The sequence below is a fragment of the Toxorhynchites rutilus genome, chromosome 3 (assembly GCF_029784135.1).
Source record: "Toxorhynchites rutilus septentrionalis strain SRP chromosome 3, ASM2978413v1, whole genome shotgun sequence".
NCBI lineage: Eukaryota > Metazoa > Arthropoda > Insecta > Diptera > Culicidae > Toxorhynchites > Toxorhynchites rutilus.
This window is the reverse complement of record NC_073746.1, coordinates 240,615,501-240,640,032: the sequence shown is the minus strand read 5'-3', so window position 1 is coordinate 240,640,032 and position 24,532 is coordinate 240,615,501. Positions and strand designations below refer to the sequence as shown.

Here is a 24,532-nt window from a genome sequence, read left to right as displayed (position 1 = left end):
TAATATCTTGAAATTCTTCATGCACTGACGATATAACTATAAATTAAATATCACAATTGCTTCTTTAGAGTGATCCCTTGGTTTAACTATCACTTCATTTGAGAATAATATTTGAATTATTACATAGTAGGAAAAAATTCAACAGCACCACTCATTATCGTTTGTGTTTGACGTTTGTTTAGCGTGAGCATGTAGAATTTACCCATTCATAAACATTTAAATTTCTCCCGTGTTTCATCAGTCATAATCGTCAACAGTTTACTGTGATTGCTTGGTAAGTGTTTCGCAGTTGACTATAAAATATAATCAAGTGTAATGTAATTTTCGTTCATTGAATTACAAAACAAAGTGTCCGAAATTTGAATTCAATCTGTCCGAAATTTGATTTAGATTCCGAAGTTTGATTCTTATTCGCTTCATTTGAAAAGCATTTTATTCGATGATTTTCTTATATTATATTTTCTTCTATCACATAGGTACCAAAGTAGAAAGCTTAAAAGCATATTGAACTAATTTATTAAAAATATCTACCAAATAATACCTGTGCATAAAGTTTAGATCTGTTTTCGGCATCATATGCCTTAAGCGTCCGAAATATGATTCGGAACGGTATTATATTGGTGAATTTTTTCCTTTATATCATCCATACAGAACACAGGAGCCATCTCGTCCAGGGTCACAGAGGGCGGCTTTCATCATATCGCATTACACTTCGGCATCTTCAATCGTGATAGGCACCATCCAACGACTAATCACCATTCTTCTGTCATCATCGCTTGGTTGTGAACACCGGTCTGCCCCTGTTTGCATAGGAGACGTAATCACTAACACCATTAGTGTTGGAAAACGCAATTTTGTTATTATTTTTTTGCCTACAAGTGTAACCATGCAAATTTCCAATAAAATAATCTGTTGGAGGATATTATCGGCAAAATGAGGGCCTAGGAGATTTTGCGGATTGAAACATATTTTTTTCATTTGAAAAACGCTTGCGTCTATTTATGCGGACAATCTATCGTTTCAATGAACATATGATCGCATAACTAGACGTAATCACCAGGTTGCTCTGTCTGTTGCGTTAGTATTTACATTTTCGATAATAGCCAAAACGTCTCCGTCGGTAGTTTCAGTTGTTATCGGATAAAATCAAAAAAGTTTGGAAAAAATTTAGTGAAATGTCTGGAAAAGGTGCTCTGGATTTATTGAGTCTATGATAGTACTTTTTTTCTGAATTATTAGTTATTTTATTCTACACTATATAGTACATTTCAACCGACTTCTTACGTATCTCTGAAAACTCAGAAAAATTTAGTGGTGCTATAGTTGTGAAACGCTGTGTATGAGCAGTGTTTCAATGGTTTCTTATATCCATCTATTAGGAAACACTAAGTAATGAGACACTATAGTGACAGACATGTTTGGACTCTACAAAGAATGTGGTTCAAATGTAGATTTAGCTTACAGCACATAGACTGATAATAGTTGATTTTCGAACGATGTATGAATGCTGTATGGAACTGCGTCTGTTATGCGCACAAACAGTGATTTTTCAGAAACGTTTTTTTCAAAATTGCTCAACGATGTATTTTTTTCAAACATATCCAAAATCAGTATGCAACAGATAGCCAAACGGAACAACTATGCAGTCGTGTCTCGGACACAACCCTTCTATCATTTTTTTGTATATTTTTATTAGAAAAATTTAACAAAGTTTGCTATGTCGGACTCATCAAAATGGAGATATGAAATTTCAGAACTCTTCGAAATCGTAACCTACGACATAAAACGTTTTATCCTAGAACCAATCGTTCTCGAGATATAACCAATTTATTTTAAAGAAAATAAAGTCAATGTCAATGTCGGAACATCAGTCGTAGTGTCCAGCAGTGATTGTTTAATAATTTATCGAAGTTTGATGTTTGAATACATGATACAATACATCAAACTTTGTTAAATTATTAAACAATAACTATTTGTACTACAGTTAAGTATTATGCATTGAAAGGAGTGGAAATATGTCTACTACTAAACGGTTCACATCTTTAAAAAATATTCGCAATATTTGTCAAGATATTACGTAACTTTCTCCGTTTTTGACCCAATCTCACCCCCATAATCCATTCTCACCCCCATCGTCGATAACTAAAAACTGCACTAAAATACATATCCAATTTAAGTACACTTACTTCACGTTACGCTTACTTCTATTCCCGTAAGCTGCCGCCAACAAGAACAAAGACCACAATTAATGGACAAAAGAGAGTAACACCAACAGGCCGAGCAGAATTATGCCACCTTCTTTGGCTTCGTTTATACCTTTGAGTCGTTTGCTCCACCAAATATTTACACTGCGAAAATTAAGCTGTGCATTTGCTAGGACCACGTTGGTATTATTTATCATAGGCTGTAAAAACTGAGCGAAACCATCACTGGGGAACCGTATTCTACTCAATTGGTACGACTGACAACACGCGCAGAAGCCCGAAAAAGTGATTTAACAGTATGGTAACGTTAAACCCTGACTTGACACAGTCACACTTTTGGTGATTGTTTTATTCAAAAAGTAAGAAAACATGAACACAGTTTATTTGTTTGAACTATTGTTAGCTAACACATTTCTGCCTCCACTGCACCAAATATATCATAACTGTAATTTATGATACTCGCTCATTCCAGTCAGAAGCTTCTTGTTTAACAGTATCAATTCATCGTTCATTATAACAGTTATTGGCTTACCATTAATTGAATAAATAATGTCGTTTTATATGGAGAACATTTTGTTCAATTATAATTCAAGTAATTCATGTTTTTCATGTCATGTTTTTTATCATAAGATTATAATAGATGCGATCATGTTCAGTAGTCGCAATTAAGGTAAAGCCTCGCAGAAACCTTTCGTTTGTTCTCTTCAGATCCTTTGAAAAAACAATTCACAGAGCCATGCCGTGTATCGGTAATTTTCCATTAAAGTCCACTAAAGACGAATTTTCCAAAGCACTCAAAGAAGTGCCACATGATTACACAATTATCAAGATGAAGCACATATGAATAAAGTCAAAAATCGTGCTATACCGCCGAATGTATCTGTTCATACTCACGCAATAATAAATATCGCCAATTTTATGAGATTCATTATGTATGTATAATACGATCGATGTCAATCAGAAACGAACGCCACTTGCCGATATTTGCATTCAAATAAATCCAGGACACCATCCAAACAATACATTATCTCCCAAAATTTGAATTTCTCCTTTGGCAACGCTGCTTTTTCGGAGGGCGGTGGAGTGGTGCTGGTGCTGTTTTTCGCCACCCCCTGCCAATGTGGCACCCACGAGCTGGAGAAAGACAACCAGCCGAAAGCACGGGGAGTGAAGGTAAGCCCGAACAAAACACTCGGTATAAGACCCACGCGCACCAAACCAGAGCCGTTTATTTGTTTTCGAAAAGCCACGACGATCGGATCTAGGCGATCAGTGCGACTCCGGAGAAACACTTTCGCTTTCCGTTGCGTTGTGCTGTTTTTTTTTTTTGGTTTGGCCCTTGACCCGCAGTACTCAGGGATTCAGTGTGATCGGGTTCGTCGCGTGTGTCTTTCGCTGCACAGTGAGAGTGTCATTTTGAACAGTGTCAACCAGTTTCCCAACCACTGCTACCAAAAGCCATGAAGAACGCGCTGTTATTGGTAGGTGAACTCAACTTTTGCGGATAAAAAGTGAATTTTCATGCGGCAACTTGAAATGTTGGAAAAATGGTGTCGTTAGATTGGTTCGATGAATATGGTGTTCTAATCCGATGAATCATTTGCGGAAGAATTGGAGTGTCATTGATCACGTACAAAAAAGTAAAATGTGCCATTACCATCCATTTTGCAGGCACTTTAATGGATGCTAAGGTTCCTTGATTGACTAGCGCATTCACAGTTCATTCCGTCTGAGACGAGGGCGAAGGGGAGATCATTAATAATCTCAAGGACTCTGCACCGCCCGACGGGCGTTTGCTTGCACACCATTGAAAACGTTCTCTGACGAAACAAGTTAAACTAGTTGCGGTTTATTACGAATTGAATATCAGCTAACATGAATTGGGTGAATGTGGAGCGTTAACACATCTGCAATCGCAACCGGCAATTATCTTCCCGCGCTAAGTTCGAACGAATAGTAATTAGCCACTCCGACGTTTTGTCATTACACCTTAGGAATTCGTTGAACCTTCTCAACCTTTTCATCAAGACGTGTGTCGTGTTGTCGATTGGCTAGACAACTCCACCCTTTTGAAACATTTTTCGCGATAAATGAGAAACCATTCACCGGTGCCATTGCGAAGGGGACCGATGCAGGACAGTTGAGCGGGTTTGAGCTGCGTTTGAGATATATTTTTTTCAAGTTATAGCAGCAGCATTCACTTTTCTTGGTCGGCATAGCGTAAAAACTGACAAAATGAAGGTACAAAGGCAAGTCATAGTCGCTTTTATACGCTGAATATTGAACACTTTATTGCTGCGATAGAGGTATTGAAGTCGTTCTATTTGAATGGTTGAACACTCTCAGAGTTTTCAATTCTCGGGTTGGCTTACATAGTTTCTAATCAAACAATAATAGATGACGCTCTGAAGGTTATTGATTATAAATAACGCCAACTACAATCCTGATTTATTGCACTGACTAACAGATAAGGATGTTTCTTTCTCACGGAAAACGGGAATATGTAAATATTCGATTATGGATTGAGAATTTATCAATATGCGGAATGCCATTGATTATCTGATATGTATGTTGAGCAGTCAATAAATCGAACTAGCTGCATGATGAAATAAAGAAATCTTTTTTAAATAGAATTATTGTGTATAGAAAATTACAGAAGACCTTCAAACGAACAATTTTCCCAGCATAAAATCAAGAAATATATGGATTTAAAATTATGGAAACAGTTCAAGGTGTTAAACAAAATTGTCCAATTACTACCTAATTGATTCCAATCATACACACATAATAGGCATTTCAGTTGCTATTGAAGGAAAAAGAACATTCCTAACGCCTAACTGATTGGCATTTCAAATAACGGGTGACTGCCCGACTTTCGTTAGACACATTACAAAACCTTGAGTCAAACTAATTCCTTCCTATATCTATTACCGGCCCATTGGACACTTCTGTCAGGGCGTTCGGTACCGATGGAGTCAACGAACCATTACGAGAGCACGCCACCGTCGCACTTTTCGGCTGCATAAAGTAATGTTTTACCTATCAGGAACATACGTGTGTGGCGTTCCGAATGCAGGCAGCTGCCGTTGGCCGCTGCCATAACGGATCGATTGCGGTGTGGTGCAATTTTGGACCCAAACCGGCCACTTTAGTAGCCTCACAACGCCTGGCATGACACCTCTGCTACACGCCATGCGCCGGCGTTTCATTGGCAAACCATGCACGGAATGTGACCATTCAGGCAATGCTATGCACCCAATAACTACAATGATTGGCAGTCGTGGAAGGAATAGGCAAATGAAAATTCGATCGTGGACACGTCACCCCTCAGGGGACCTGTAAATCAACTCGTGGCCCACCCTTTTAACCATCGTGTAGAGTTATTGTTGTGACCCAGTTGATCATGACAACCAGACAACCGGAGAAGCATTTCACCTTCTGACTTACGTAAAACAAAAAATATGAACCAGTTTTTTTCTCCAGAAAACTGGTTCTACGCGAAAAAAAACTAGGGCTTGCAGCACATCTGAGAAATTACAGGTATGGGTTGGCTCACACTCAAGAGTGGGCGGTAATTGCATAATATTTTATTGTAAAAGCAAAGCATTTTGTCTTGATCGCATAAATCTACAGTTGATCATTACTCATGTATTTCAATATTCCCTAATTTGGAAAACAATTGATCGCTCTCAACTCGAACTTACCTAAGTACTATTTCTAAAATAAACACAAATCGCAAAGCCTGTTCGATTCAAAATCAATGTCGAGCTGAACAAAAACAAGGAATGGATCACAACCACACCCGAATTACTACTTTCGCTTGTCCAGTTGCTATTCCAAATCAAGCTTGTACGCATTGCACCCCCAATCGAATTGAATCATCCCCGAATCAAACACTTCCTGCACAGCCCCTGTCATTACTCGACGACCGGATTCGATCGTTTCTGCTTGAATCAACCGCGACCGAGCATCGAACCTCGCACTAAATTCGATTCCAATTTCAAGTTTACGGTCTCGGAATAATTGCGTTTGGCCAAGGGTTTTGATTTGTTGTTGCGGGTGTGTCGATATGCTTTGAAAGGAGTTGCTTGTTCAAAGTTGAAACACAAAATGTAAATCATTAACGACAGCTCAATGGAATCAAGTGTCCACGCAATAGTTATTCAATGGTATGGTCAAACGTAGCATTAATACGTTGAGCCCCGCGTCGGTCTCTAGGGGCCGAGGTCGAGCTTTTCGGTAGGAAAGCGCTGATTGACTGGGACTGACAGTTACAAAATAAGAAAATAAAAATATATATGGTTTGTTTTTGGATGTTTTACAAAATGTGACTTTCTAGACGAATTTCTGACAATTTTCTATTTATACAATAAGTATTTTTGAGAGCTGGGATCGACACTGATATTGTGCAAACGCTCTCGATACGGGTTGAACGGAAAGCACAGCAAGGACAATTCAACGTGTGAACATGCATTGTCGAGTTACATCAACTTGAGAGAGGATAGCATTTTTTACAAGAACGTTTATTAATCAGACTCAAATACTTATTACCTAACTTTACAGAGTCAAATTTCACCTTAAAATAAAACTTAGTTTCTATATAATTAGGACTAACAATTTAATAATATCTAAATCTAACACTAGATTGATTGGACAAACAGTGATATCATTTCTTTTGAGAAATTGGTAAAGAGAAAGCATTAGGTTGAGATCGCGACTAGCTAAGATGTCTTTAACCGGTAAGTCAGATTGCCTTCCTAATGCCCTGAGTGATACCGATAGATGAGTCCTGGCAGAATGAATGTTTATACAGGACCAGAACACATGCTCGATGTCAAGATAACCATCACCATAAACGCAAATATTACAATCAACGATCCCAATGCGATACAGATGTGCATCTAACAAGTAATGATTAGACATAAGACGGGACATCACACGAATGAAGTCCCTACCTACATTCAATTCCTTGAACCATGTGTTTGTCGAACCTTGGGAATAATTGTATGTAACCAGCAACCCATACTATCTCCACTCCAATTGGGTTGCCAATTGGAGAGCAAGTACCGACGAGAAGTACAAAAAATTCATGATAGGTTATTTTTCGCTCAAAAATGGTGCCTTCCAAGGCCCCGATCTTAGCTAACGAGTCCGCTTTCTCGTTACCTGGAATGGAGCAATGGGCTGGAACCCAGGCTGATGTAGTACTGTAAGATCTTTCGACTAGTCTACCCAAGAGCTGTCTTATGCTCATAAGAGAATAACATGAGGCTCTCATGGGTTTTATCAAACGGATAGCTTCTTTTGAGCTGAGGCTATCTGAATAGATAAATATTGATCAATCGACAAGGATTCAATTTTCTCCGAAGCGTGATAGATTGCAGCCATTTCCGCAACGTGCACCAAGCAGGATAGGAATGTTATAATTAAGAAATAAATTCGATTAAACTAATTCTTTCTCAAATTCGAAGATACACATATCCTCATTTTTTGAAATAACAACTCTTCATTAAAAACAAAATTATTTCAATTAGACATAGACTAGGAAATAAATAGTGTCGACCTGTATGAAGGCATCGACATTTGAGCAAATCATGTCAGGATTAAATAAATGTATCATTGACAACAATATTGAACAGAAAAAAATGCTTGAGGTGATGAACCACCATTAACCAACCCCAGAGCCGACACTGTGTCTGGTGGGATTAAACAACAAAAAATTTTGTGACTGCATATTTCCTGATATTTTGAATTGGATATTGTTGACAGACTCAAAAAAAAATATAAAAATTACCATGGCATGAAAAAAACAACAGAAAACAACTTCAACATAAACGATCGCTCAGAAAAAGTGTAAGGCCCAAATACGCTGTTGTTTTCCGGGGCTATTTTTTCAGGGAATCCCATGAGCTACTAAATCCTGATGAAACGGTGAATACAAATCACTACCGACATCAAATGATAAATTTAAACTTTTGATTGATAAAGACCGGAATGGGCCGAAGACACGACAAAGTGATTTTACAGCATGACAACGCACCGGCGCACACCATTAATGCCGTGAAGGATGCAATGGAAAACTGGAAAACGCTATTGCCGCATTCTCCAGACCTGGCCCCATCAGAGTATCACCTTTTTGCTCCAATTGGAATGCAGTTTCAAAGCAGCATAGCAAATTATGGAAAGGAATCCACAATTTGCCTGAGAAATGAGCAAAATGTTTAGAATAAATCCCCGTTTGATTGTTCGAATAAATTTATCTCGAGGTTCATCTGAAAACTATGTATTTCATATATAAAATAGTATCAAGTTTTCTGCAAGTGGTGAAGGATCATCAACGGAAATTGTTTATAAAAATGAAATTTTATTATGACAGTGGAAAAAATCTAAGAAATTCCTTTAAAAATATTTTAGTATAGAATTAGGACTAGATGTTCGAAGCATTTGGAGAACTTCAATCAATTATTCAACAACTCAAAACTATCGTAGATGATGATATTGCAGCTTTGCGCAGTGGCGATATCGTAACCAATGAGGTTTTACCGAGGTGCGATTATTACTAGTTGAAAAAAAAAGAGATGACATTGTACTTCTGTACTTCGCAGAGAGACAAGATATCTCACAGTGTGGTGAATTTAGGAGATGAGAAGATAATGGAATGTGTCAGTGGAATCACTGTGAGTCCGTGACGTAGTGTACGAGGGGCGAGGGGCCGAACGACCGTGATAATTTTATTATATTGTTTCGAAAAAAGATCTTTAAAATTTTGGAATGGACGTCATCCGTTAGTAATTCTTCTTTGATCATTTTATATAGGCTTTATAGTTGGTTCGTTCACCTCTTCTCAGTGATTGGTGGCATTATTCAGTGAGGAATTTCATCTTGGAAAATATCATGTAAGCGAGTCTCTCTTGGTTTTTTTTTTGTTATGTATAGGAAAAAGGTTGAGCTCCAAAAAAATCAAGCAAAATATATTTTTAGTATTCATTGTTTTCATTGTTTCATTATTTTTTTATCTAACATTTAACAATAAGACATAAATTTAACGGAAAAAATAATTCATAATTAGAATAGCTACATACTAATGAAGTGAGGGAGTTAAAAAAAATTTGTGCCATGGCGTATACGATTCCAGCCCTTCTGGTTTTTTGAAACAAATAAATCGAACAGTTTCTGAATCAATAAATATGGCACAATCGCATGAACCTCGGACAAGTCAAAAACATGTTTTGACGAAATTTGAAAAAATACTGTTAAAAATTTTGTTGTCACGTTTCCTGATTTTTTTAAAATAGTAAAATTCAAAAGTTATGGTTTTTATTGGTTCATAGAGAGATGCATACAGATTGTATTCATATAAATTCTTATAATTGAAGAACTCGAATACTAGATCAAGAAAGTGCATGGTCACTTCTTTCAGTAGTTTGTGGTTAATGTTCCTATGTTACCTGTACTGCTGGTGCGATGTACTACGTGAATTAGTTCTAGCTCAAAAATATTTGCACAACAAAGGGTTGGCTCTGAGAAACGTTGTGACCAGACTCAATGCATTGGTAATTTGTATTGCTGTTGAAGGAACATTGATCGTTTTCATTGGGAATTACAAAGGCGGTCAAAATCGTGAAAAATTATGCCAATCATTAGACTGCATTGGATGTGTTAGGGTCTATCGTGAAATGGGAATTCTAAGGAACGCTTTCAAATCATACAGAGTGTCTGAAGCTGTTACTAACGGCACCTTGTGAAAGAGGTTTATCAAAGTTGAAATTATTCAAAAATTATTTGCGGTCAACAATATGATCTAAGCTTTGCACAGTGGCGATATCGTCGTAACCAATGAGGTTTTAACGAGGTGCGATTATTGCTAGTTGAAAAAACAATAGGACCGGCATGCTTCTATGTATTGACACTTTGACGATGTGTTACATACATGACAATTTACTGCTGTTGAGTCGGAACGCGTGAAGATTTTGCAATTTCTTGTTCGTTTTATCTAATATTCATTAGATAATTTTTCATTAAAAAACGAAAACAAATACTTGATAACAAGATTTCATTGGAGGGGTGACATCCAAGACATCCGCCCCGGGTGTCGCCCGGGGCTGCTATATATAAATACGAATCCGGAATTATGTTTGCCATTAAATAGATCGAACTGTCAATAAATTCCTCATCAGAATGCATTACTAGCAACATCAACAACACAAAACAGTTTCAACTCAAAACAAAACAAGTTTTACTCTGCAGCATAAATTTGAAGAGCTTTGAACATGTCGACATTTCTTGGATGAATAAACACTCGAAAGAAAACAACAGCTCGCGAATCAATTGAATGTGACTCTAGAAGCCATATCCAAACGTTCGAAGGCCATGGGAATGATCCATAAGATAGGAAAATGGGTTCCTCATGAGCTGAACGAAAGACAGCACAAAAAATGAAAACCACATGTGAAATGCTGCTTGCCAGGTACAAAACGAAGTCATTTCTCCAGCGAATTGTGACTGGCGAAGAAAGGTGGATTTGTTTCGAGAATCCTAAGCATCAAAAATCTTGTTCAGGAGAACCAACAACATCGGTAGTACGGCCAAATCGCCTTGAACGAAAGACAATGCTCTATATTTGGTGCAAGTAGGCAACCAAACCAAAACGTCAAACAACAAACAGTGGTCAGAATCCGAGCTCGTAAGTTAACAGTTCGGCTGAAAAGTTTATGAGGTAACACAGTAGAACTATTTTTTTTTTTGCAAAATTCAATTTTATTATTCAACATAATTGCCTTCGAGGCCGGTATAGTGATTATAACGATCTTGCAACTTTTCGATACCATTTTTATAGTACTCTTTCGGTTTTCCTCAAAATAGGCCCAGTTTCGGTAATCACTTCATCATCGGTCTCAAATTTCTTGCCAGTGAGCATTCTCTTCAGGTCTGCAAACAGAAAATGGTCACTGGAGGCCAGATTTGGACATTTGTCATGCCATGCTTTGGTTTGCACTGTATTTTTTCCATCGAAAAGCAATGCTTTATCAATACACGAAATTCGTATTTTTCCATTTTTTCACTTCACTCTCAAGTTTCAAGTTGCTTCACTCTCAATGCTGTAACTCACGAACGAGTTTCGACACGTATCCATCGAAAGATGTTGCTTTGTGATAGTCAAGTAGATTTTTGGAAGAAGCGCCATCTAGACGTCAACCTTATGAACTTTTCAGCCGAACTGTTATACACAGGTAGGTGCTAGCGAGCTTCGATGGATGTGTCTTGATCAGTGTCTTAGAATATCAACAAATATTCACGAGTAACGAATATGATTTTATTTCAGTGTAAATGACTTTTTTTTCAGCTCGAAACACACTGCCCTCATTATATTGATGACAATAACAAACGAGTTCATTTTGTTCATATCGCTGATGCATAAACAAATTTGCTATAATGAATGGATGCGGCATTGAGTGGGGTTCATAACTTCGCTGTTATTTATACTTTGAATATCAAAAGCAACAAATTGATATTTCTCACATTCGAAATGATATTCGTTCTGGCATTGAAAATTCAAAAATAAAATAAAATTAGTCAGGCTGGATCATTTAGAGAACAAAAACGCCAGAGCTCGATGAAACGATCTTTGCAATCGCGCAGGATATTGTTTGGCGAGACGGTAACAACGGCATCGCGAACGATCCCTAAACACCGTATTGCAATTGAATAACAATTGCTCCTAGACTCGATGGTCAAATGTATTACAACATATCACAATCTTCTTGTTGCCTGCGTTGATTGGGAAGGACTTAAGCATCAGTACAATCCGACTTACATAAAAACCAGCCGCACACAGCTACCTCTGGTTAAAAGTAAACAACAGCTGATATTCATTTGGCTAAAATGAAATTCTGTTCTGGCATTCTGAATAATCAAGATGAAAATGTCATTGGGTGAAAAAATAAACATCAAAACATATTGATGAGCAAAAGTTCATTTGCTCATATTCACTGGTTGCTTGGATCTGTCATTTTGATTTTCGTTTGGAGTATATAGGTTTTCGATGCAACCTAGCCAGAAAATATAAGCTTTTGAGCTAAACGAAGATGATTTTTTTCAACACTGGTCTTGATCGACTACGAAACTTATGGGAAAACCGTTTTAAACCAAATCGTAGGGCTCAAGTTCTACAAGGCTGCTGCTCGCGGTTGTTGGTAGTGGTAAGCGTTACCATTTGAAACAAGACAAAATAAACAAGGTTTATGGTATTCGACGAACTTGGTCACGCATGTCAGCCACTGCAGATACCCCTTGACTTTGTCTTAGACATGTTCCCGAAACAGATTCGCAGTCATCTTCTGAATGAGCAAAGTTCGGGAATGTCTGGTGAAAATATTAGTAGGGGGAATCAGGGTAAAACCGACACCACAAGGATTTCCACATATTTCCAAGACTTCCCATGTTTTTTCGACTTCAAATCGTTACAGAACCTCTCCTCAACTATCCATGAATCATTCTACAGTATATGTTGATCATTTTTCGAATAGAACTCGAATTTTTATAGGATACAAACATAAAAAATGGGATTGCAGGTGAGATCGACACCCTGTCGGGTGACCTTTAAAAAAACGAATGAGACTTGTTACACTACTACACTGAGAGAGTACTACGTGAATTAGTTCTAGCTCAAAAATATTTGCACAACAAAGGGTTGGCTCTGAGAAACGTTGTGACCAGACTCAATGCATTGGTAATTTGTATTGCTGTTGAAGGAACATTGATCGTTTTCATTGGGAATTACAAAGGCGGTCAAAATCGTGAAAAATTATGCCAATCATTAGACTGCATTGGATGTGTTAGGGTCTATCGTGAAATGGGAATTCTAAGGAACGCTTTCAAATCATACAGAGTGTCTGAAGCTGTTACTAACGGCACCTTGTGAAAGAGGTTTATCAAAGTTGAAATTATTCAAAAATTATTTGCGGTCAACAATATGATCTAAGCTTTGCACAGTGGCGATATCGTCGTAACCAATGAGGTTCCCATGTTTTTTCGACTTCAAATCGTTACAGAACCTCTCCTCAACTATCCATGAATCATTCTACAGTATATGTTGATCATTTTTCGAATAGAACTCGAATTTTTATAGGATACAAACATAAAAAATGGGATTGCAGGTGAGATCGACACCCTGTCGGGTGACCTTTAAAAAAACGAATGAGACTTGTTACACTACTACACTGAGAGAAATAATTAGTAAATATAACGAATTTTTTGGTAAATACTACCAATCTATAGTCATTTTCGACCGTACTAATAAACACATATGTCAAGCAGAACCATGATTCGGAAGCCCAATATCGGCTACATTTTCTCGCCGAAAATGCACGTATCAGAATTATATCCTTATTATACCTCCGTATTGCCTTATGGGAACAATGAAAATGGTTAATACGCGCTTTTCTCACCAATTTTCAGATATGACAATATCCAAGCTTACTAATGTTATCGAGTAAAATATACTAATCTCTGGTAGGGATGCGGGTTTGTTGACAATATGTACAAAAAATTTGTACATTCTACTAATTTTGCATTACCAAATGTATTTAGTAGTTTTCGACCGAAGATTTTTCTAAGGGTAGTATGTGGTGGCTATCTATGTACTGTGTGGACACTTTAAGAGGAGAGAGGGGGGGAATGTTGCAAATTGTATGTAATTGGATTGCTTAGATTTTGCATGATAAAAAGCAAACAAATTCATGTATTTGAATTACAAGAAAAAGCTGTTCACTGATGGCTTATTGAACCACACAACTCTCGCTGCTGATGCAGTCTAAGATTTGCGAAATGAATGGCTCGAATTCCGGTCTAGCAATTTCAGCCAGCACTTATGTTTCGTATTGAAAGTTTCACGTTGTTTTTTTCTGGTCAATTCAAAAGCCAGACGGTTCTCAAGATCAAGCCGATGATGGACAAATTAATGCTCCTTATCCGGAGTAAACACGAGTGTTTTAATCCCAGCTTAGGTGAGCATTCACGGGAGAAGTGTCGAAGAACATTGAACGAAGGAATACCATGAGCTCTGCCAAGCTTTTCTGCGGCCAAGCCCTGTTCAACATGGCTTTTGGTCATTTTATCATAATCTCTGCATTTTTTCTGGCAGTGAAACACAAACCAGATGTCGGTTTCACCCTGACTGAAATTGTCGGTGTTACCCCGAAAGGACTCGAAGTTTCAAAACAAAGTGTTCGAGCATCGATAAGCAACAAAACCACACCCCATCCCACAAAATACATTGAACAATGAGTTAAGATAAATTAAACTCACAAAAGTATCGAATTTTACAAAATTTTCCGACTAAAACATTTAAATTCCACTATCGAAATTTTAGACAGACTAACTCCTGTTTGCTGACCGGTTCTGTTTTGTTGTTTGTTTTGACAGCGAAGCTACTTCCGCAGCTGTGCGGTGACTCGAAACGTAAGCAATGACAAGTGTGTACAGGGGACATCAGGAATTTTCTTCAAAAAAAGCTTCTAACTGAAAACTGTTACGGGATGTCGGTTTGACCCTGATTTCCCTTATCCAGTTGGTGTCTGCATTTCCTTTGACGGTCATCATCGCACGAATATGACTCCCCGTGATCACTGCGTTTAATAAACTTCCGATAGCATGCTCCTTTTAATTTCGCTTTTTAGGAAGATGCTCCGATCCACTTTCAAATGTTTCAATTATCTACCAAACGCTTCTGCTTTCATAACTGAAAGCAGGAATGAACGAAACATAATAATCGATGTTTCAGTATACGTGTGAAATATATTTCGATTACACTTCAACACGATAAACTAAAATGAATTAATCGAGAATTAATCTTGTTGAAATGAATTAAACACGTAAGCATTAAATAATGCATATTATACCAATTTTCCCTGTACAAAACATCAAAGTTACGAAAAAACATAATTTTATTATCCGATAAGTCAGAAATTGAAAGAAAGTCTTTTGGGATTAGATAAATTTACGGATTTGTCGAATTGAAAAATTTGGTTTCTTCCATTATGGATAACTGAGTTTACGAGTGTTATAAATCAATCAATCTCCAATCGCATAGCTGCGAAAATTTGCATTGAATGAAAATTGGAGAATATTGTTAATCGAGCACGACGAGTCGATCAATCGAACCATCCTAGCAATTCGAAACTAATTTCTTGAAATGCACACTTTGCGGCGCATGCCATAATCTTTTTTTTCTCATTCAACTCAAAAACCATAAGCGGTTACCTGCTTCGCATCGCAAATGTAAGTATAATTTCTTATCGATACCATTTTATTACAAGGCAATGCAGCAAACGCCATATAAAAACCAGAACTACTACAAAGCGTGAAAATAAAACACCAGGCTCCGATTGAAATCGGCACTTTCTATTTATGTATATTTTTTCCTATTGCAATCAATTGGCCAATTTGCATTTCTCCAGCTCGCCAAGTTGTCAAAGTGCATTGAATTACAATTTATTTTGCTTGCGGCTTTGGTTCGGTCTTTGCGTTTTTTTTTGTAGAAACAATAGAAAAGGAAAGACGCGGATGGAAATCGAAAGTGAGCCGTGAAAGTGAGTTGTAAAACAGCTTCGATAGTTCGCTGCTGTCGTCAATAATTATTGCAATCAATTTGTGGCGGTTGCCGAGCGTTGTTGTTTCCGTTATGGTCATTTCAAACTCATCGACGGAGTCTCGCTGTTTAATTATCTAACGGTTGGGACGCACGCTCAAATTCAATTAATGCAATCTTTTATTGAAACCATCAACTTATGCTCACCATCTGGTTGAGCCATTGACATGTAAGCCGTATTATTATGAGAACTTTGTAATTAATTTCTGCGATGAAATATGAATCAAATTATGATGAGCTTCATGTCACCGCTACGACGTGACCGAAACCCACGTTTCATTCCGTTTGCATTAATCCCCCCTTTGAAAGGGGACGTTGTTAATTGAAATAAATCTATCAGTGATGAGTAAATTTATTAAAACGATTATAATGGAATAATATGAATCATCGGATGAAATGTATTTAAAACAAACTATGCTTTCATTAAACACAGACAGTTCAATTGTGCATTTTCTGACAAAAGTTTTTTATTATTCATTGTTTTTTTTTAGATCCCTCTCGTGGGGCTATTATCGCTTGCAGTCGCCCAGTATGGGCCGGCGCCGCCCCGGATCAACATACCCGGCGCCATTCCCCTACCAGTAGTACGTGAAGTGCCGATCCGCCAGGAACGAGTGCTCCCCCATCAACCCCAAATCCAGCGAGCACGCCGGCCGGGTCCAAACCGACATGTGATTCCAAATGAGATCCAAATCTCCACCCCTAAGTTCTTCGAGCCGGAAGCGAAACCCGTGATCGAAACCCACGAAGAACCGGAACTCTCCCAACCCTTCCTTCCCATCATCCACACCTCGCCCGTTCCCCAACAGCACTCCATTCCCGAAGAACCAAGTGACCGTGACATTCAACAAAACATACTTTCCCGCTTCAACTCACAGGAGAATCGGCCTGCCCCCATCCCACGGGCCCAGATACCGGAGCGCTTCTTCGCGACCGACAAGGAAGTCTCCTCCAACGCCCAACGTTTCGCCCTAGCTCCGGAGCGTCCGCCAGCGCCAGCTCCACAGCCAAAGCAGTACCGTCCAGCGCCACAGGCCGCCCCACGACCGGCACCCGTCCGTCAGCAGCAGCACTTCGAGGATGATCGGCCACATCACAGGCAGCAAGAGGATGACCGCCGTCGCAAACCAGTGGCCCAAATTCTGCGCAAGTGGCGGGAGGAACATGACGACGGTTCCATCACGTGGGGCTTCGAAAATGACGACGGTTCGTTCAAGGAGGAAACTATCGGAATCGATTGCGTTACCCGGTAAGTTCACTGTTATTATCACTAACATGGTACTCGCCAATTCCGGCCGATGTTCATCCAAATCGTGGCTACAAGCTGACGCCTGGGCACAATTTGCGTCGATTTGAAGCATGGTTACGTTTTCGGAATCGAGAGAAAAAGAACGCGGAATTTGCTTCAAATCGTATCCGTTGTGTCCGACGGCTTCGCGGCTATTTTTCAGGCTTAATGTTATTAGGTAAATCGTTATTTTATTTGTCTGTTTCTAATTGATATATAGTTAATGAAAACGCTAACCTGTAAAAATGTGTGGGATGAATATTTGATACTCTGGTTGGTTGTTATGGGGTCAAGAGCTAATACTGAATTTAGTGTTAATGCATGGAACTTTTGCATGAAAACAATGTTAGGTAACACCCCGTTTGTATCGTTAATAAAACACTATGGAGCTTCAGTGTAACACTTATTGGTCGTAAACAAAAAACGTCACAGGAGGATTGTGTCCGAGACACGACCGCATAGTTGACGTAGTATTCCGTTAGGCTATCTGCTGATTTTGGATATGTTTAACGAACTACATCGTTGAACTCTTTGATAATGATTTGGTGGCCCTGGAAAGGGCCGTTTTGTTTGGTTGTTGGGTATTGTTTGTTCACTCCACCAGTGTCCACCGAGTGATGATGACAGAAAGATCGTAAACAGTCGTTGGATGGTGCGTATCAGATAAAAGATACTGAAGTGGAACGAGATATGATGAAAACCACCCTCTGTGATCCTAGACGAGATGCCTTCTGTGATATGTATAGATGAAATAAAGAAAAAAAACTCACCTATGTAATATAAGATAATTACCAATACCGAATACAATTATCAATTCTTCTCATCAGTAAAAACAAGTTACTTAAATATAGAGGAAACATATTTAAAATGGAAAAGGTAATTTTCTTTTATAATTTTTACTTTCTGAGTGTTTATTCAATCCAATGCGAATTTTAATTGGACTAACAACACCTAATACTATATGTAGAGCATATGGGAAATCACTTTTTCTAATATTTCTTCACTTTTCCAATTTTTCTCACCGTGTAAACTTTCCTAGGGTGAAAGTGAACACAACAAAACAGACAGCTTAAACCAAACGACCCGTTCTCGAGCGAAAACACACTTTGGTTTTTATTTATGAAAATTGAAATAAATCGTTTCATATTTCAAGTCCATTTTAACACAACTGTTACCATATACAATTTTACACTTGCGCTAAATTTTTCACAATACACGATCGGTCATTGATATGAAATTTTACGAACATTAAAACATTAAAGTTCCAAATCTACTTCCTCACGTACAATACAAAAATACCCCCAACTTGCATATATTTGCAATGCCGATTTCCCCAGCTTGGTTAAGATATCTCTGTTAGGAAACAAATTTCGGTAGGAACAAAAGTTCCCCCTACTATCATGTATTTGCAATGTCGATTTCCCCCAGGCAACTTGATTTTGATGTCTCTGTTAGGGAACACATTTCGGTAGGAACAAAAGTTCCTCCTTCTTTCATGTATTTGCAATGTCGATTTCCCCCAGGCAGCTTGGTTTTGATGTCTTTGTTAGGGAACACATCTCGGTGGGAACAAAAGCTCCCCCTACTTTTATGTATTTGCAATGCCGAATTCCACCAGGCCGCTTGGTTTTGATGTCTCTGTTAGGGACCCGCTGCATGTGTCGTCAATTTCGACCAATCAGAAGTGGGTATTTCCGTTAGGATAGGGGTTGAGATTTTTCAAATGTTCCATAGTATGTTTCATGACATATATTATTTTCTTCAATATGAAAAAAATATCAATCCATCATGAAATGACTGAGCAATAAGCATTTGAGATTGGACAATTTTCACGATGTACTCGATTTTCGACTTTCAATTTGTACCCCAATATGTTCCCGAAAGATGTAATCCCACGTAAAAAAAACTCAACAACAAGACACGATTCGAAAACATTCTTTCTTGCTACTCATGAACAGAGGCGTTTCTATATGACGGTTTCTAAACCCGATTTTCAAGTTTTGTCACTTACTACTCTTTCCATCTGATTCATAAATAACAAATACATCCATTTTCAGATGCACTCGGGAGTATGCGCGTCCTAATTCATTGGCTAGTTTTTTTTATTAGGTACACATTTTTATTAGGTACAGTGTAATTAAATAAGTATGAAATATAAAACCAGAAGTGAGTGTATATATATATTCGATACACTCCTTAGTTGGGTCATTTTTCAATCAACGAAAATAATCTGTTGTAGAACAATGATTTGTACTCCGTAAATTAGGCTGAACAAGACCTCGTCATCCATTTAATTTTTTGTTATGCTCGCTGCAGGTTCAGCAGCATATATATATATATATTTTTTTTATGCTGCTGAACCTGCAGCGAGCATAACAAAAAATTAAATGGAAGACGAGGTCTTGTTTAGCCTTTTATTTATTAGATCTTATGCTTCAGGCTTGTCCAGAAATTCTAGATGGGACGAAGCAGGGGGACGTTGGGCGGGTTTACCGACTTGGGTACCACATCGATATTCAGCCGCTCCATCTCCTCTAACGATCGCTTCGAGTAGTGGACCGACGAAAGATCCGGCCAGAACACCGCGTCATCGCCCTCATGGTATTTCTTGATTAACGACGCAATTTCCGGCAGGCACTTCGTACTATAAATTTTCCCGTTCACGGCCAGTCCGGAGCTAAAGAAGAGCGACTTTGACATCCTGTTCTCGCTGATTGTGAGCCACAGCAGCACCTTCTTGGGGAACTTGGTGTGTGAAATAAACTTCACTTCGGAGCTCACCTCCTTCGTGGGGGAGGTAAATTCGAAGCGCTCCAATAGTGCCAAGATTTTGTAGAAGAAATTGTGTCGAAGGAACGCACAGGCAAGCGTGGAGCGCAGAAATAAAGCAGAAACTTTTGAGGTGGAAGTTTGATGATTTTGGTGAGAGCTTCCTCAGAGAGAGCTTTCGCAGATGGCTTTTCCACCAACACGAATGAACAGGTGTTTTTGCACCAAGACCACCGTGATGATTGGATATTCCAACAGGATAACATATCAGTTCATAAAAGTCGAAAGACCTTTGCATGGTTGATTGAACTGGGGCTTCAAATTCTGGACTATCCTGCTTAGGCGTGGGGCCCAAATTACGTAACGCTGAAAATCCGGATTTCGCACCACCTCCTACTTCCTCTTTGTGCACGTCACCATATTGTACACGCTTCCAGAACGCAAAATGTAGTCTGGATCCATTTCTCTCTAGGTACAGATACTTAAGAACTCCATGCTTACTTTGCCGTCTTCTGGAAAGAACACCGGGTTCATTTTTCTGCCATCAGAAGTCATCAATCCAAACACCATAACGCTAACGGGAGGCTTGGTCAGAAACACATTTTCATGCTAGTCTGTCACGTCTTTTAACCGAGAGAGAATTAATATACGATCCTGTACGATCTTCTGTGATATAGCTGATCTCCTGATCCCGTATTCCTTCACCATTTTCCTTATTGAGCGCACTGGATTCGACCTTTTCATGACAGCGATAATCGCCGGAATTCGAGCTAACCTTCGCGTATGGTTGTCCTATCTTTTCTCGGTCTAAGACCCTTTTCACGGTTCACATGAACACTCCCAAGGCGATTGAAATGTCTTTTTGCGAGATTTGCGCGTGGGACAAATCACGAATCCGCTGCCACTTCGTCATGATGCAATTGTCAAACTAAGGATATCGGCTTTTCTTACTCGCAGTCTATTATGATATGAATGAAAATTATGAGAAACCATAATCATTCAAAATTAGACAGTGTACCGATGAAGTTTCCGTGTTGTTAAGCGATCCAATGCAGTTGGCATTTCAGTAAGTAAGTGATTCCAAAATTTAAGTTTGTAATAAAATAGCGTAAGAGAGCTTATTTATTTTATTTTATAAACAAAAAATACGAATTATTCCGTGTAAAATTTCCTGATGGCAGTGAGTCGTCTGAAACAGTAGAAAAAAATGGTGGCAATATAGTTACCACTGCCTGTTAATCCCAAAACACTGTTAGCCGCTGCCTTGTAAAATCACTTCATTGCGCTTTTGGTTATGCAAAAATCAAAACAATACTTCTAGTACAGCGAAAAAAAATTTTCATATAGACTCACAACGAAAAAAAAAATTAAAATTTTTGTTTTTCAAAAAGCACACAATTTATTTTATTGAAAATACTGCATGGTCTTATACAGTAAATCCTCAATAAAACGTTTCCAGTGAAAAACTTATCAACTTGTTGCATTTTCAGGGAATTTTAACTGAATTTTCTGCCGGAGCTATGACTCCCAAAATAATATCGTACATTTTTAAAAGCCCTAAAAAATTGGAGTATTCCCAGATGCCTTTAGAATTTTTTGGTTAAGCAAAAAATTGAAATAATATTCCAAACGCAGCGGAAAAATATTCTTCTCTGGGCGGCAACATAGTTGCCAAGGCATTATAAAGGGTTAAAGGATTTATTGTATTTTCCATATTGTGAACGCTTGCATTAGAATTTGTTTCTTTGAGAATCAATTTTTTTATATTTTTTGGGATTCGTGTTCACAGATAATCCGCACCACGGATCATTTACTCAAAGATAATCGGTGTTTTTCTGTACTTTGAAATGTCTTTTCAAAATCGAAGGTCCTCACTCAAATGTCTCCAAAATGAAATTAGTCTTCACATCTGGCATCCCTGATCGGATACCCTGGTGCTTCGGCTTGAACACTAAATCGCCTTCTACTATGCAACCATTGTCACATTTCAAGCACTGTTTATACATCGAATAGATGCTATCCTCACATTTCTGTTACCCTGGTACTAACCGATTGATTTGCAGTGAAACCGACATCAACAACTTCTGGGAGACGAATGAACTTTGAATGTCTTTCTTTATGATAGAAAAAATCATAGCTTAGCTTTTTCACTATTGTAAATGAAATTCGATGTTTAAGCCAAATGATCTAAAAACAAAAGGGCCATAAAATAGATTTGAAAAATAATATTTTGTCCCTGAAATTTTTATGATGGCGATCAACGCATCATTTCGGTTGATTTGATCAAGTGAATTGTCGCTGACATCTGCTATTGAAGCTACGATAATTCTATTCAGTTGATAAATTTGGAAAATAAACGCAGGTAGCCAACCTTAACCTCATGTACTAGATTGATATTATTGGTTGGCAATATATTTCCATTTAAAGATAGTATAAAAATTGTGAAATATACTCTATGTATACAATTCTTCGTTAAAAGTTTAATGTAACAATGTTTATTGGTATAATAAAATTGGGATAAAACATGCAAATATTTGCTGCAAAATCTGATCAGGCAGGTTTAGCATGTGTGACACAGAAGCTTGTATGATTAAGCTACTAAATTAACGCAAAACGTGGACAAACAAATGTATGGTAACAAGGCTAATAGACATTTACACTTCGAAGCTTGTATATAATTTTTCACATTCCGTTCAATATTTGGAACAATAGGTAAAACCCCTTTATCTGTAAATAACACGATTTGAGCACCTCTATCGCGTAAACATGTTTTGAAAATCCTAACATGAAGCTATGAAACGGATCGTGCCAAACGCACAAAAGTTGTAACACAACGCGCACGTGAATCAGTTTCCACACCAAACCTAACTAACCATGCCAATGACAACTTCTGCATGCCAAATCTAACGCAACTATCCCTCGTCTTTTTCAGCGGTCGTTACGGATACGTCGATCCCGATGGTGAGAAGCGTGAATACTCGTACGAAACTGGCATCCAGTGCGATCCCAACAAACGCGATGAGGAAAACGAAGAAGAGCTCGAGGAGGAATTCCAGCAGAAGAACAAAGCGAAGCGACCCCATCAGGGCCAGCAACAACAGCAGCAGCCGCAGCAGTTCTATAGAAACTAGGACTACAAAGGATGGATCCCAAGTGGCAAGCCAACCACTCCAGATATTGTGGAGAGATCTGTTCAGCGTCAAACACACAAATAGATTGTAGTTTCATCTTAAATCTTGTCTTACTATATTTTCGTCATTAGGATGGTATTTATTTTACATCTACGACATAAGTTTTGTAATAAATCGAAGAAAAAATCGTTTTCTGTTCTAAAACCCAGTGTTTCGTTCTCAGTTTCACGCGTTGTCTCTCCTAGCTGTTCTTCTGCCGCCCCATCGGAATCCGGGGCCAGCTCGTCCCTAGTAGGGCCTCTGCCGTCTCGGTGGAGGCAATCGATTCGGGGGTGTGATGTTAATGTCCATGTAATCACCGATTGTGAATTTTGCCTGGGCCAGAGTTTTCATGTCATCCGCACCCTTCTGACCGGAACAGGTGACACCAATCTCCCGCATTCGGTACGTCGATCCGCGATCCGGATAGACAATCGCAAAATCGAAGTAGGTTCCTTTACGTCTGGTTTCAGGATTTACGTCCCGCACAAGCGTTGTCAGTTCACGAAGTGTTGCATCCATCCAGGTGTAAATCTGCAGCTCATTCGAGGGAACGTTACCATGGTTATATTCGTTGGCTGAATGGTGTCGTCCAGTTGAACAGAATACTCGCAGAAGCAAAGGACAAGTCTGCAAATGGATAAAAGGGTTATTTATACGATAGCAAAACCGTAATTGTGCCTCTTCAACCCAATCCAACCTTTCCAACTCAGATCTACGCAACCGGCTTTCTCACTGCATAGCTGAGGTTATCACGCAAGAAGTAAACATAATTAAAGATGGACGAATGTACCTTTTCCCGATCGACTGTTTTCTGTGCTTGCTGTTTGTCTTCCACGATCATCGACTCAATTCCAGCCATTGCTGCAACTTGGAAACTTCCGTCTATGTCTGTTTTTACCACAACTCCAAAAGCAATATAAAATATCGTTTATTTCAATCGTGAGAAATAATTCTCAAGCCGCGGTATATCACTATAATTTGTAATCGATTTTGACGGCAAGCAGAAAGCATTCGTTTGACGTTTCGTGGAATCATAGGCGTATCGCACGGTGCGTGAACTAGGGGCATGAACTGTTTTACACTGGAAGAAATAAGAGCGGAAAACATAATGATACAAATGAGTTACATATTATTTGGCCTCTTTGAAATCAAATATTTAGTTTTAACCAAAAAACTCAAATTAACACTTCAAATCAATTACAAATAAAAATTACCAAAATGGAGTGTCTCAAATGAGTTAAACAGATTTTTCTATGAGGATAGAATTCGATATTTAAGAAATAGAAATGCTCCGAATTGAAAGTAAATTTGATGTAATATTACTATAATTCAATCATATGATAATACACATGTCGATGAATTCATCTTTAATTGAAAAATACAAATCAAATTAAATGTCTCTCTCATGAGTTATGCGAACGAGAATTGTCTGCTTAATAGTACTGCCCTT

General features: G+C 38.4%; 2 protein-coding genes, 1 non-coding gene and 1 pseudogene across 4 annotated transcripts; 3 read left to right on the top strand and 1 right to left on the bottom strand.

The window, feature by feature from the left end:
* The first annotated feature begins 3,424 nt into the window (after positions 1-3,424).
* Positions 3,425-23,244, top strand: LOC129778477 (uncharacterized). Of its 2 annotated transcripts, XM_055785395.1 has the most exons (4): positions 3,426-3,685; positions 16,344-16,436; positions 16,731-17,101; positions 22,842-23,244. In XM_055785395.1, the coding sequence occupies exons 1-4, from the start codon at positions 3,665-3,667 to the stop codon at positions 23,038-23,040; spliced, it is 684 nt and encodes a 227-aa protein (XP_055641370.1). In that variant the 5' UTR covers positions 3,426-3,664; the 3' UTR covers positions 23,041-23,244. The 2 variants fall into 2 exon arrangements, with proteins under 2 accessions (XP_055641369.1, XP_055641370.1); XM_055785394.1 differs by having other exon boundaries at positions 3,425-3,685; positions 16,344-17,101.
* LOC129780731 (U4 spliceosomal RNA) lies at positions 8,707-8,847 on the top strand. The gene has a single exon (XR_008744012.1). It is a non-coding gene; the product is annotated as a U4 spliceosomal RNA (small nuclear RNA).
* On the top strand, positions 10,009-10,160 carry LOC129780922 (U4 spliceosomal RNA; annotated as a pseudogene).
* On the bottom strand, positions 23,122-24,093 carry LOC129778478 (histone deacetylase complex subunit SAP18). The gene is made up of 2 exons (XM_055785396.1): positions 23,873-24,093; positions 23,122-23,709 (listed from the first exon to the last, which is right to left on the bottom strand). The coding sequence occupies exons 1-2, from the start codon at positions 23,939-23,941 to the stop codon at positions 23,329-23,331; spliced, it is 450 nt and encodes a 149-aa protein (XP_055641371.1). The 5' UTR covers positions 23,942-24,093; the 3' UTR covers positions 23,122-23,328.
* Between the last annotated feature and the right edge of the window lie 439 nt (positions 24,094-24,532).

Excerpts from the sequence above, each read along its gene's own strand:
- LOC129778477 (XM_055785394.1), top strand. The coding sequence starts at position 3,665 with ATGAAGAACGCGCTGTTATTG. Across the intron at positions 3,686-16,343 it reads TGAAGAACGCGCTGTTATTG|ATCCCTCTCGTGGGGCTATT; the intron begins GTAGGTGAACTC and ends GTTTTTTTTTAG. Across the intron at positions 17,102-22,841 it reads GGAATCGATTGCGTTACCCG|CGGTCGTTACGGATACGTCG; the intron begins GTAAGTTCACTG and ends CGTCTTTTTCAG.
- LOC129778478 (XM_055785396.1), bottom strand. The coding sequence starts at position 23,941 with ATGGCTGGAATTGAGTCGATGATCGTGGAAGACAAACAGCAAGCACAG. Across the intron at positions 23,710-23,872 it reads AAACAGTCGATCGGGAAAAG|ACTTGTCCTTTGCTTCTGCG; the intron begins GTACATTCGTCC and ends ATCCATTTGCAG.